The 14,792-nt window shown below is 41.7% G+C and overlaps 1 protein-coding gene across 1 annotated transcript in view; it reads right to left on the reverse strand.

Annotated features, from left to right (window-relative positions):
* The window catches only part of LOC133639320 (axin-2-like), a 32,094-nt gene extending 18,694 nt beyond the window's left edge, over window positions 1–13,400 (reverse strand). Inside the window, exons 1-3 of the mRNA XM_062032552.1 lie at window positions 13,216–13,400; window positions 11,671–12,619; window positions 10,125–10,265 (exon numbers count right to left, since the gene is read on the reverse strand). Of these exons, the coding sequence (XP_061888536.1) occupies window positions 10,125–10,265; window positions 11,671–12,500 (971 nt within the window). The 5' untranslated portion in view covers window positions 12,501–12,619; window positions 13,216–13,400. The remainder of the gene's footprint in view (window positions 1–10,124; window positions 10,266–11,670; window positions 12,620–13,215) is intronic.
* Between the last annotated feature and the right edge of the window lie 1,392 nt (window positions 13,401–14,792).

Here is a 14,792-nt window from a genome sequence, read left to right on the forward strand (position 1 = left end):
TATCAATAATGCAGGACACCATTAATTTAAATTATTTCATATTTTTGAGTAATCACAGTGAAAAGATAAATAAAAAATCACTAAATATATTTGGGATCCAAAGGGTGCCCCACTCATAAAGTGATACATTTTTATTAGGTTTTTCTTTTACTTTCAACACTTAAGTTACGAGATCAACTTCAGATATATCTGCCGATTTTATGCTGGAACTATTATTTTGTTTGTTTTATGCGCTTTTGTCAAAGAAAGCTTTGATGTTTTTATATGGCTACTACACAATATATGCAATATTTACCACATAAAACATTTTAAAGTGAAATATTTGAAGTAATTGGAGCCCTGAAAATAATTCATTATAACATGGATTTGTTGTCATTATTTTTTTTTTTTGAGCAATGGCAAAAAAAGAAAAATGAAGAAAGACAAAAGAAAAAAAACAGCCTGCATGGCAGCTTTTGTGTCAACATTGCAACTTTTTCTCGTTAGATTTCACCTCATTCCACTTTTTTAATGTTCTTTTTTATTTTTACAATAGTATTTCCAGAATGTGTGGCGGGCCGGTAAATACTTAGCTGCGGGCCGCAAATGGCCCCTGGGCCGCACTTTGGACACCCCTGCCTTAAACAAATAATTATTTAGCCTAAGCATCATTTCTGCCTCACTAAACCATCGTTTAAGTTCCCCTCCTCGGACAATTTTTTACACGGGTAAGTGCGCCGTGTATTTCTTGAATCTCCGGCTCTTAGCTTTGTATGGACTCATTGATCGTTTACAAACTGAGTTCGTAGAGGAAGTGACGCCAGAAAGAACGCGGCAAAGCCAGCTCCATAATAAAGACGTTTCGTAACTCGGAGGTAACCACGGGAAATAGGTAGGCGAGTCATCCAGACATGCCCGTGTTTCTCCTTCTGTTTGTACAGACGCTTGTGGAAATCACACATCAATACCTTAAGAGAGAGCGATTGCAGCTATTTGGGATACAACACTTCTCAAACAGCAACAGAACTTTCGAATGTTCAGGTCAGCTGTGATTATACACTGCAAAAACTCAAGTGTTCAAAAACAAGAAGAAAAAAATAAAAACATTTGGGGTATTTTATTTGAACTAAGCAAAATTATCTGCCAATAGAACAGGAACATTTGGCTTGTCAAGACTTTCCAAAACAAGTCAAATTAGCTAACCTCAATTAACCTAAAAATACCTTAAAATAAGTATATTCTCACTAATAACAACTGCACTACTATATGAGTACGTATTTTCTATTGTTTCATTGAAAATAAAACAGCAAAGTCCATTTGGCTGTCATCTGTTTTAATATGAGACACAATCATGTGTGCTTACGGACTGTATCCCTGCAGACTGTATTGATCTATATTGATATATAATGTAGGAACCAGAAATATGAATAACAGAAAGAAACAACCCTTTTGTGTGAATGAGTGTGAATGAGTGTGAATGAGTGTAAATGGGGGGAGGGAGGTTTTTTTGGGTTGGTGCACTAATTGTAAGTGTATCTTGTGTTTTTTATGTTGATTTAATAAATAAAAATAAATACAAATTTTTTAAAATTTTTAAATTTTATTTTTTTACATTTTTTTATTTCTTGTGCGGCCCGGTACCAATTGATCCACGGACCGCTACCGGGCGGCGGCCCGGTGGTTGGGGACCACTGATGTACATAGTGTATATACCACACCTCTCACCCCATTTTTTGTATATATTGTTTTTCAAACCACCTGACATGTATACTGTGTATATGTACATAATTTATACATTTTTTAACGTAATTTTTTATATACACTACCGTTGAAAAGTTTGGGGTCACATTGAAATGTCCTTATTTTTGAAGGAAAAGCACTGTACTTTTCAATGAAGATAACTTTAAACTAGTCTTAACTTTAAAGAAATACACTCTATACATTGCTAATGTGGTAAATGACTATTCTAGCTGCAAATGTCTGGTTTTTGGTGCAATATCTACATAGGTGTATAGAGGCCCATTTCCAGCAACTATCACTCCAGTGTTCTAATGGTACAATGTGTTTGCTCATTGGCTCAGAAGGCCAATTGATGATTAGAAAACCCTTGTGCAATCATGTTCACACATCTGAAAACAGTTTAGCTCGTTACAGAAGCTACAAAACTGACCTTCCTTTGAACAGATTGAGTTTCTGGAGCATCACATTTGTGGGGTCAATCAAACGCTCAAAATGGCCAGAAAAAGAAAACTTTCATCTGAAACTCGACAGTCTATTCTTGTTCTTAGAAATGAAGGCTATTCCACTAAATTGTTTGGGTGACCCCAAGCTTTTGAACGGTGGTGTACATGTTACAGGTTATATATCTTTCATTATTGAATGTATCAATGGAAACAGGCTTTTTGTGCCGTCCATTTGCCTTTTTAAAGCATTACACGGATTCAATTCTTTAAGATGTCAATAAACTTCTCAATCAATCAATCAAAGGTGGGATTTACCCTGGATAACCTTAACCGGCTAAGTTTAGAAGGGGCCTCTGAGACTACAAGGCATCCTTCATCACGGCAAAGAAAAAAAAAAACATGGTTAGGAAGTAAAATATAGCTAATCAGCCTGAAATAAGACTAGAAACGCAATCTTGTCAGAAAAACGCGATGATTTCATCAACCTAAACTGTCTGCGGTCTGGTGAAGCGTTTGATAGCTCGATGCTTGGAGGAGGTTTTGAAGGAGAAAACAGACTCTTTATGGTTTTGTCGAGATCTTTTCTATTCAGTTGTGCAAGTCATTTTCAAAGCAGCCAGCCACCCTCTTATCCCCCTAAGACCCCCTCAGCTAACAATAGGCTGAAAGCGATTCAGTTAAACCCTTTATACTCCGTGCACTTTATTTTCTCACTGCCTCGCACTTTGAGCCTCTCCAATTCTGCCTTGGAAGGTGAAAGAGGGGACTGGGTCTGGGTGGAGGGGATTTTGGGGGGCGCCTCAGTCCGTGCATGGGGGGGAGTTTTTTCTATCCTATCAATAGCCTTTTTCTGCACCACAGGAACTTTACCCTGGAACGTTATCATCAAACTGACAATGGGAACTGTAAGCATTTATGGACATTTTTCTTACTTTCTAAGTATCCAGAAACCTTTGGCCAGGGGATTGCAATGCTGAACATATGATTTGAGCATTTTATTTCACTTTTGTGAAGATTTGGCGCACCTTCGCTCCCATTCACATTACCGTATAAGAATCTGTCTGAAATGAATGGTGTATACTTACAACTTTGTCAAGGAGATAGCACCACAACTGCCAAGGATTTGTATCTTTTACAATTTAAAGGCCTACTGAAATGAATTTTTTAAATTTAAACGGGAATAGCAGATCCATTCTATGTGTCATACTTGATCATTTTGCAATATTGCCATATTTTTGCTGAAAGGATTTAGTAGAGAAAATCGACGATAAAGTTCGCAACTTTTGCTCGCTGATAAAAAAAAGCCTTGCCTGTACCGGAAGTAGCGTGACGTCACAGGAGCTAGTATTCCTCACAATTCCCCGTTGTTTACAATGGAGCGAGAGATTCGGAGCGACAAAGCGACGATTACCCCATTAATTTGAGCGAGAATGAAAGATTCGTAGATGAGGAACGTTAGAGTGAATGACTAGAGAGGCAGTGATGGACGTATCTTTTTTCGCTCTGACCGTAACTTAGGTACAAGCTGGCTCATTGGATTCCACACTCTCTCCTTTTTCTATTGTGGATCACAGATTTGTATTTTAAACCACCTCGGATACTATATCCTCTTGAAAATGAGAGTCGAGCACGCGAAATGGACATTTAAAGTGACTTTTATCTCCACGACAATACATCGGTGACACACTTAGCTACTGAGCTAACGTGATAGCATCGTTCTCAAATGAAGATAGAAACAAAATAAATAAACCCCTGACTGGAAGGATAGACAGAAGATCAACAATACTATTAAACCATGGACATGTAACTACACGGTTAAAAATTCTCAGCCTGGTAAGGCTTAACAATGCTGTTGCTAACGACGCTAAGGCTAATTTAGAATTTTAGCAACTTAGCAACCGGACCTCACAGAACTATGATCAAACATTAGCGCTCCACCTACGCCAGCCAGCCCTCATCTGCCCATCAACAGCCGTGCTCACCTGCATTCCAGCGATCGACGGCGCGACGAAGGACTTCATCCGTGGGTTTGGCGGCAAGCATCGGCTAGGCGTAGTAAGTAGTCCTTGTTGTGTTGCTGTAAGTATTGTACTTAGCCGCTAATACACCGATCGATCCCACCTACAACATTCTTCTTTGCAGCCTCCATTGTTCACTAAACAAATTGCAAAAGATTCACCAACACAGATGTCCAGAATACTGTGGAATTTTGTCGAAGAAAACAAGAGGTTTTTGTATCGGGTCGATGGGGTCCAACCACTTCCGTGGATTTTGTGACGTCACACGCATAAATTATATCCAAAGGAGTTTTTCAACCGGAAGTGTGGCGGGAATTTTAAAATTGCACTTTATAAGTTAACCCGGCCGTATTGGCATGTGTTGCAATGTTAAGATTTCATCATTGATATATAAACTATCAGACTGCGTGGTCGGTAGTAGTGGCTTTCAGTAGGCCTTTAATTACGATTCTTGGGGTGAGGATTTGATTCGAATCAATTCTCCATTCACAATGTGACAAAGGGTGCTAATTCCAAGATTACCTACATCTAAAATGGCCAATTCAAAGTGAGCTACCTTATATGCACAAAATCCAAAATAAGTGAAGTTGGCACGTTGTGTAAATCGTAAATAAAAACAGAATACAACTTATATTCAATTGAATAGACTGCAAAGACAAGATAATTAACGTTCAAACTGTTAAACTTTGTTATTTTTTGCAAATATGAGCTTATTTGGAATTTGATGCCTGCAACATGTTTCACAAAAGCTGGCTCAAGTGGCAAAAAAGACTGAGAAAGTTGAGGAATGCTCATCAAACACTTATTTGGAACATCCCCCGGGTGAACAGGCTAATTGGGAACAGGTGGTTGCCATGATTGGGTATTGTAGCAGCTTCCATGAAATGCTCAGTCGTTCACAAACAAGGATGGGGCGAGGGTCACCACTTTGTCAACAAATGCGTGAGCAAATTGGCCAACAGTTTAAGGACAACATTTCTCAACGAGCTATTGCAAGGAATTTAGGGATTTCACCATCTACGGTCCGTAATATCATCAAAAGGTTCAGAGAATCTGGTGAAATCAGGCCTTGACCTTCGATCCCTCAGGCGATACTGCATCAGAAAGTGTGTAAAGGATATCACCACACTTCAGAAAACCACTGTCAGTAACTACAGTTGGTCGCTACATCTGTAAGTGCAAGTTAAAACTCTACTATGCAAAGCCAAAGCCATTTATCAACAACACCCAGAAACGCCGCCGGCTTCGCTGGGCCCGAGCTCATCTAAAATGGACTGATGCAAAGGGGAAAAGTGTTCTGTTGTCTGACGAGTCCAAGAACCATCCGGACTATTATAGGCACAAAGTTCAATAGCCAGCATCTGTGATGGTATGGGGGTGTATTAGTGCCCAAGGCATGGGTAACTTACACACCTGTGAAGGCACCATTAATGCTGAAAGGTACATACATGTTTTGGAGCAACATATGTTGCCATCCAAGCAACGTTATCATGGACGCTTCGCTTATTTCAGCAACACAATGCCAAAGCCACGCGTTACAACAGCGTGGCTTAATAGTAAAAGAGTGCGGGTACTAGACTGGCCTGCCTGTAGTCCAGGCCTGTCTCCCATTGAAAATGTGTGGCGCATTATGAAGCCTAAAATACCACAACGGACTGTTGAACAACTTAAGCTGTACATCAAGCAAGAATGGGAAAGAATTCCACCCGAGAAGCTTCAAAAATTGGTCTCCTCAGTTCCCAGTGTTGTTAAAAGGAAAGGCCATGTAACACAGTGGTAAAAATGCCCCTGTGCCAACTTTTTTGCAATGTGTTGCTGCCATTAAATTCTAACTTAATGATTATTTGCAACAAAAAATTTAGTTTCTCTGTATGAACATTACATATCTTGTCTTTGCAGTGTATTTAATTGAATATATAAGTTGAAAATGATTTGCAAATCATTGTATTCTGTTTTATTTACAAATTACACAACGTGCCATTTTCACTGGTTTTGGGTTTTATATGTCCAATGCTTTCGGTTTTGTTGTTTAGCTTTGGGTTGCTCGGCAACGACTTTGAGCTATTATTTAACTTGTTATCCCCCGGCTTTTTGGCATCTTCGGTTCGCTTAGCGAATCTGTGCTTCCTGCCAGGCAGAGTTGAAGTCAAATATGTTAGCAAGCCATCTTGTATCTCTGATCACAAATCAGTAGTCGGGAAATACAGTTTTTTAGTCCTCCCTCGGAAACAGAAGTCTGAGCCAGAAGATGCAACGCTGGACTAATGGCTGTCCCTTAACATATATTTGTTATCGGGGTACATTTTGTATTAGACAAAAGCATAAAACACAACGTCCACAGGACCTTTTTGATTCCGGGAACTACAATTACCAACTCGATGAGGAAATTGCTGAAGGAATTGCGTGTGAATGCTCCAATGCTGAAGTTGAACTGATCTCCCAGATTTTTTTTTAGAATTGTTGAAGTAGAGCACACAATTCCCAAACAGGCTGAATTTTTTTGAAGTTGGAACAGTTTGAATCAGATGAAAAATGTTGGAGTTGTGGAACTTTGAAGAATGTCCCATTGATTCCAATGGGAATTTCCAATGAATTTGGGAATTTTGGGAAAAGCGGGAATTTTAAACTTCAATGGTCTGAATGAGTTGAACTGGTTGGTGTTGGAATTTTTCCAATGGGTTGAGAAATGTTGAAGTGGTGACCAATGAATTGAGAAATCCATCCATCCATTTTCTACCGCTTGTCCCTTTCTGGGGTCGCAGGGGGTGCTGGAGCCTATCTCAGCTGCATTCGGGCGGAAGGCGGGGTACACCCTGGACAAGTCACCACCTCATCGCAGGGCCAACACAGATAGGCAGACAACATTCACACTCACATTCACACACTAGGGACCATTTAGTGTTGCTAATCAACCTATCCCCAGGTGCATGTCTTTGGAGGTGGGAGGAAGCCGGAGTACCCGAAGTAAACCCACGCAGTCACGGGGAGAACATGCAAACTCCACACAGAAAAATCCCAAGCCCGGGATTGAACTCAGGACTACTCAGGACCTTCGTATTGTGAGGCACATGCACTAACCCCTGTTCCCACCGTGCTGCCCCTTGAGAAATGGTATTACGGAATTCCTGGCATTTCTGGAAACCTGGGAATTTTTCCAGTTCAAAAAACAATTTTGTGTTTTGTCCTGATTATGAGGAATGTTTTGACGGTAGAACGGTTGAAATGCATTGAAACATGTGGAAGGAGTAGTCGCCAGAAAAAAGGGTGGAAATAGGGCTTTGGAAAACCAGGAGTTCTGGAAAATCCTGGAATTTTTTTGAACTTGGAAAAAAGGTACATTACATTTCCAAGATGGTGGAATGTGTTGAAGGTGGAACGGTTTGAATCGGTTGAAAAATGTGGAAATGGTGGACGATTGAAAAATGGCCAATTCATTTTGAATGGGAAAAATGGCCCGGAAAACCTGGAATTCTGGGAAATCTGGGAATTTTTGGAATTTGTCAAGGGAAAGCCCGCGATTCCCGAATAGGCTGAACAGTTTGAAGTTGGAACGGTTTGAATCGGGTGACAAATGTGGAAGGTAGAGCGTGCCAACATTTGGAGAAGAAGAAGAAGTTGAATAAATAGATGAATTTTGGTGTAGAAAACTATGTGTGTGAATGCTCCAAAGCAGAACTAAATGTTTCTGAACATTTGGTGGAAACGGGGCCAGTGAGTATCCTCTGTAAAGCCTTTGCAGGCACATGATCTCAGCACGCCGCAGAGGCCGGTGGCAAGAAGCCGACCCATCACGTGAGCGAGTGTCCTTTCATTTGTTTCCAACATTTTTTAATGAGTCTGCCAAATGGCCATTTATATCCCCTCTGCTTAAGCTTTTCAAAGGGAAGAGTAATAGATAATTTAAAGAAAAGGGGATCAGTCGTGGCAGACGGGTGGGTGGGATAGATACATTTCAACTTTAAGCAGTAAACCCAAAAACCACATTAACACAATCTCTTATTTGCCCTCCTCTCCCATCTGCCATGCATCAGAACCAACTTGAAAAGGTCTTCAGATATAATAGCTTTCACACACAGAGGCCCAAAAAGGCCTAAAAACGACATAATGGCTGACAGGGTGGGAACACAGTCGAAGGGGGCTAGGACTCCGGCACGTAAATAAACCGCCCACAAAATGGTGAATTCTGAAGAGACAGTTAAAAAGCGGCTTGAAGATGATCTGTAAAACTAAATCTAGCGTAGGTAAGGTTGTACTTTTGCCTCATCTTTCACTTTTAACTGAAGTGAAGAATGCGTAAAGAATGCACCACTGACCTGTATGGCTACCGAGCAGTATTATCTGCCGGTGGTTGTTTGAGCATGCTGTAGTGAGTCCCGGATAGTACCACTCCTTAATGCAGTCCTTCTCAAATAGTAGGGTGTAGCGTGCAAGGACGGGAGTGGAAAAAGTGTCAAAAGATGGAGCTAACTGTTTTAAAGGCCTACTAAAACCCACTACTACCGACCACGCAGTCTGATAGTTTATACATCAATGATGAAATCTTAACATTGCAACACATGCCAATACGGCCGGGTTAGCTTACTAAAGTGCAATTTTAAATTTCGCGTGGAATATCCTGCTGAAAACGTATCGGTATGATGACGCCTGCGCGTGACGTCACGGATTGTAGCGGACATTTTGGGACAGCATTGTGGCCAGCTGTTAAGTCGTCTGTTTTCATCGCAAAATTCCACAGTATTCTGGACATCTGTGTTGGGGAATCCTTTGCAATTTGTTCAATGAACAATGGAGACAGCAAAGAAGAAAGCTGTAGGTGGGAAGCGGTGTATTTCGGCCGGCTGCAGCAACACAAACACAGCTGATGTTTCATTGTTTACATTCCCGAAAGATGACAGTCAAGCTTTACCATTGGCCTGTGGAGAACTGGGACAACAGAGACTCTTACCAGGAGGACTTTGAGTTGGATATGCAGACGCGGTACCGTGAGTACGCAGCTGCGGCTTCCAAACATTTGATCGCTTGCCCGTACGTGCTTGCCGCTATGTGCATGTCCCGTACGTAACTTTGGGGAAATATATGTGCTGTATGAACTTTACGGAGGTGAACGGTACTTTGGGCTGTGGGATTGAGTGTGTTGTGTGGGTGTTTGAGTTGTATTGGCGGGTTATATGGACGGGAGAGGGGAGGTGTTTGTTATGCGGGATTAATTTGTGGCATGTTAAATATTAGCCTGGTTGTGTTATTGCTAATAGAGTATATATATGTCTTGTGTTTATTTACTGTTTTAGTCATTCCCAGCTGAATATCAGGTCCCTCCCGCCTCTCACAGCATCTTCCCTATCTGAATCGCTTCCACTGCCCTCTAGTCCTTCACTCTCACTTTCCTCATCCACGAATCTTTCATCCTCGCCCAAATGAATGGGGTAATCGTCACTTTCTCGGTCCGAATCGCTCTCGCTGCTGGTGGCCATGATTGTAAACAATGTGCAGATGTGAGGCGCTCCACAACCTGTGACGTCACGCTACTTCCGGTTCAGGCAAGGCTTTTTTTTATCAGCGACCAAAAGTTGCGAACTTTATCGTCGATGTTCTCTACTAAATCCTTTCAGCAAAAATATGGCAATATCGCGAAATGATCAAGTATGACACATAGAATGGACCTGCTATCCCCGTTTAAATAAGAAAATTTCATTTCAGTAGGCCTTTAATGGGTCAGTCACACGCAGGATTCTCACAGGAATGAGGCAAAAATACAACCCTTACGTACTGTACTGCACAATATGGACCAAAGTTATGTAGACCACAAAAAAAGTGCTTTAAATGTTGAAAAAAAAAAATCCATAATATAACCCTTTTAATGTTGCGATACCTGAGACTTTGTAGCAATAAAAGTGATCAAGCAATGTTTTGAGAAACATTATTTTTGGGAACTGTAAACACTTACACACTACTGTCTGTCATGGACAGAGAATCATCCGTGGTGGCATCACTGGAGATCTCACTATCATTGGCACTGGTGGCAGGGGCAAGAATGTAGCCAGAGTTGACAAAATACGGCCTGGCATTGTCTCCTCGACGGTGCACCCTGTAAACCAACAAGAGTTTGTGATGACATCATCTGTGGACGTACACACAACAATAGATATGTCAACCGCATGAGAGAGTACGCTGTTGTTCTTTTTTGTTGTCATTCACTCCATCTCTTCTACATTCTCACCCGGTCTAGGAATGCTCTCATTCTTAATCTGCCTCGCTTCTTTGTGAAGTATTTCTGTGTGAGTATCTACTCTCCCGCTGTGTTGCATTCCAGTTCCAGTCGTGATGGGGGTGGATGAGAAGGGGAGGAAGGGGGGAACTTGAGCTTTCAAGAGGGAATGGGGGGGAGGGGGGGAGGTGGGCCCCTTTCTTTATGAGAATACCTTCTGCTGGGAGCGCTGAGAGGAGAACCCCAGCATGACTTAAGACGTAGGCTCCGAGCACAAACCTGACCTTTGGAAGGTCCACTCAAAGAGTCAGGTATTTAGCACAGCTGGGCCTTTTGCCACCCCACTCTTTTCTTCCTTTCATGACCCCCTTTCCTGTCCTTCCCCTTGTCCCCCTCCTTGCGACAGGCACATTTGTTTTCTAAGCAGGAACTATAAAAATGTTTTGCAACGAATTGCAAACACAGAGTGAGGAAAATATCGAGTTGCACACAAAGTAGTGATTTGAGCTGTAGAACTGAGTCGATGCTGTTTAGGGGCGATCTAAAAAATGGGGAGAATGCAACAGAGAATCGGTCCAGTGCCAAAATTAGTTCCACATGTTTGAGATGGAAATTGGTTGACCTACAGACATGGTGAGGGCCAGGAGAAGGGGGAGACTGGGTCCGATGCAAAGGAGAGAAGGGTGGTCTCTCTCCTGAGTAACAGTGTAATACATAGTTTTGGCACTCCTTTATGATTTTACTAAGATAAGATTCGATAAACTTCTCTCTGAGCTGCCACCTTATCGTGGTAGAGGAGGAGTTTGCATGTCCCAATGATCCTAGGAGCTATGTTGTAGCTGGTAGGGTCTCCCAAGACAAACAGGTCCTAGGTGAGGGATCAGACAAAGAGCAGCTCAAAGACCTCTATGGAAATAAAATATCAGAGACTCAGATTGCCCTCGACTGTAACAGTCAGGCAATCGTTGTGTTAGAATTCATGCCTGCACCGAAGGAAGGGTTTCAAAACACATGAAACTTGAGCAAGCCAGCCGTGGACTACTTGCATTTACTTGAAAAGAAGGCGGAGATCCATTCATGTTTTGTACTCCGCACACCCCCCACCCTCTAACCCCTTGACTAACTGCAAGACAGGGAGAGCACACAGTTAACAATAAGTTATTCTGAGACCCTTTGATGGACTGTCTCTCTTTAAAAGAACTGACATGAGTGAAGTACCTCATGAAAACATTAGCAAACATGCTGTAAGACACACATGCTCCAAGTAACAATCTGCTCTTCTTACCTGCAACTGTTCTCAAGAACTTCAGCCGCTGTCCGGATGGTGGCAGTTGCCCTCAGGGATGTCGCAGACAGTCCGATAACCGAAGCCAAAGCTGTTGCCTTCAAGTCATGACAGCCCCACTCCTCTTCCTCCATAAGAGGAGGAAGGTATCCACACATAAGCTTGAGGTTACCCAAAGCGCCGTTATTCATGTAAGCCGCATTCTCGCAGCCGGTGCGCACATATTCGTGGTATATGTCAGAAGTCAGAAACATTTGGTAAGCGCTCTCTTCCATGTTGGATTGGATCTCAGTCTGTGCCTGGTCGAACATGGCAGAGTCTATTTGTTGCTTTTTAATGCTATCCCTTATGAAGGTCTTGGTAGCGGGTTTGAGCTGTTTGGCAACAATGCCGTTGTTCTCAATGTACCTTTTGAAAATAACTTTAGCAACCCGCAGTGTTTTGGTTTCCTTTAAGTCCATTTGCCTGAAGCCGTTGCAGGCAAACCAAAAGTCCAATGTGTCCACACAATTATCCTGCTCCAAAAAGGTCCTGAATAGGTGAGCACCATCTTGATCGCCGAGAAGAAAATGCAAAGACTTTGTCCACCGGATAAGCGGCGAGTCCGGGGACGCACTTCCTTCCGGCTCCCCTAATCCGTCCTCATTCCTCCGCAGTGTGGAACCAGGGAGCGCAGCAGTGGCAGGGATATCGTTCACCTTAAGAGCTTTCATTTTTCCAGACCTGCTGGAGATGTAGCATGACGACTCTCCCTCCTCCCCCGGCACCGGAGGACGAGGCGCATCTTCGCAGAAGCTGCCGCCGATGTGCTCAGTCAGCACCCTGCTCATGGCTCCGGCTCCGGCTCCGGTCGACCGTGTGAGAGCGCCTCGGTGCCTCTCCGCTGAGCTCCGGCTTAATCCTCCTCACTCTCCAAAAGCAGCGGGGAGCTTCTCAGCTCTTTTTCACACTGAAACACACAAAGTATTGATCTAATCAAAGCCGTATCCCGCTGAACTTCAAAGAATCACATCAAGTAAACAGTCACTTTAGAAAAAAACTGAAAAATGAAAGGCTTTTCCAATTCATTTATCTATTTATAATGCTACTAAAACCCCTTTTATCAACCTGCAGTGATGTCACATCAAAAACATTGTTCAAAAGTAATTAAATGATAGCCCTACTCTTCACCAGATGCAAATGATTGCATATGGGATTTACACACTCAACGGTCCAGACTCTTAATTCTGACTGTATTCTATAACTTTATCACACAATGTTTTTCTGCATTAGGAGCCCACACTTTTTTTCTTCATAATTTCAGACTCGCATTTCACATGATCTTCCAATATAGTACAGTCGAGGTTTACCGATCATTACCTAAAAACTTGGCAACTAAAGCTGTGGCATTGCGGCTGTCATTACGACAAAGCATTGTTAGTGTGAAACTTAAATCTTACTTTCGGATGAATTCTATGAGATGATACTGAAAACCCATCAAAATAAGTATTCACCGTGCAGAGAAAATGCTTAAGTAATATAATAAATGTGCATAAAGTAACCTACCATCACAGGTTCTGTCCAATTCAACTTTTATTCCATTTTCAAAAAAATCGGATGGCAGTCGTCCACTCTTAAGATAGTAGTCCAGAAAAAAACTGAACCACATGTGTCGTGCTCTGTTCAACCACTGACTTCTGGGCAGGCAGGCTCAGTCCCTCTGCAGCTCTCTGGGGTGTCTGAATCTGAAGGAAGTAAACGAAGAGGAGGAGGCTCCAGTTGTGGAATACAGCCCACTTTTCCCCCAGCTATAGGAAACGCGCCGACCTAGAAATGTTACTTTTTTTCCCCTCTCTCATCCGAGCCACATGTACGCGCAGACACACATATATAGACAGACACATAAGCCTCTTATCTCGTTGTATTGCTCGCCCACAAACAAGAAACACAGCCCGCGTTTCTCAACTTCAAAGCTCAGCGGCAGCACATCAAGCGTGGAAAGAGGGGGTCTGTGGAACACTTTCTCTCCGGTTTACCATCTTATGTCTGCCTGATTTCGAAATTGTTAAAAGTTAAGCAGTACAACAGCCTACATTCCCACGCACCAGTACAAGATTATCAAGTAAGGTGCATGAATATCAGCTCTGGTATGATGACAAGGATCAGGAGCTATTCATCAGAGCTCTTTCCAAACTAGAGTTCAAGACCGAGTGGAGTTTTTTTCAACAGCTCTTTTAGGTAAACGATGAGAACCGATTCAGCCATTTGTTTGTTTGCCATTTTTAGATTTAAATTGGCCAGGTTGCCTTCATTCGTGCGCCATGGCGACTGAAAAGAAAAGAGACAAAGGAGACATAGCTGCATTTTGATGCACTTTTCTGGTTCTGTTCAGATGTGGATTTGTAAAGTTATTCAGGTGCACACACACACACACACCATGTAAAGTAGGAAACTATAGAATTTCCATTTTTTAGAATACCCTGATTTTTATATCTATTTTTACATACAATAGGGTTGTCTTCAAATATTGGAAGATCTTCTCGGCACAGCACCGAAGGGTTGAACCTTTTTCCCAGGTGGAAAAAGTTGCAAATTAGATCTGTGTTTTTGTTTACTTTAATGTTTTTATAATTATCCTAAAGAATCACCTTACAGCTACTAGATTAAGATCATTTGATGTTATTATATTGACACTTAGTGACCAGTCAATATACCATACTTGCCAACCTTGAGACCTCCGATACCGGGAGGTGGGGGGTGGGGGTGGGGTGTGTGGTTGGGGGTGTGGTTAAGAGGGGAATATATTTAAGCCAGAATTCACCAACTCAAGTATTTCATATATATATATATATATATATTTATATATATATATGTATGAAATACTTGACTTTCAGTGAATTCTAGCTATATATATATATATATATATATATATATATATATATATATTATATATATATATATATATATATATATATATATATATATATATATATATATATATATTTTTTTTATTATACATATAAATAAAAGAAATACTTGAATTTCAGTGTTCTGGAGGCTATCCAGTAGATGGCAGTATTGTCCTGTTTAAGAGTGTCACAACATTGCTGTTTACGGCAGACAAACTGCTTTACGGTAGACTA

The sequence above is a fragment of the Entelurus aequoreus genome, linkage group LG22, assembly GCF_033978785.1.
Source record: "Entelurus aequoreus isolate RoL-2023_Sb linkage group LG22, RoL_Eaeq_v1.1, whole genome shotgun sequence".
Taxonomy (NCBI): Eukaryota; Metazoa; Chordata; class Actinopteri; order Syngnathiformes; family Syngnathidae; genus Entelurus; species Entelurus aequoreus.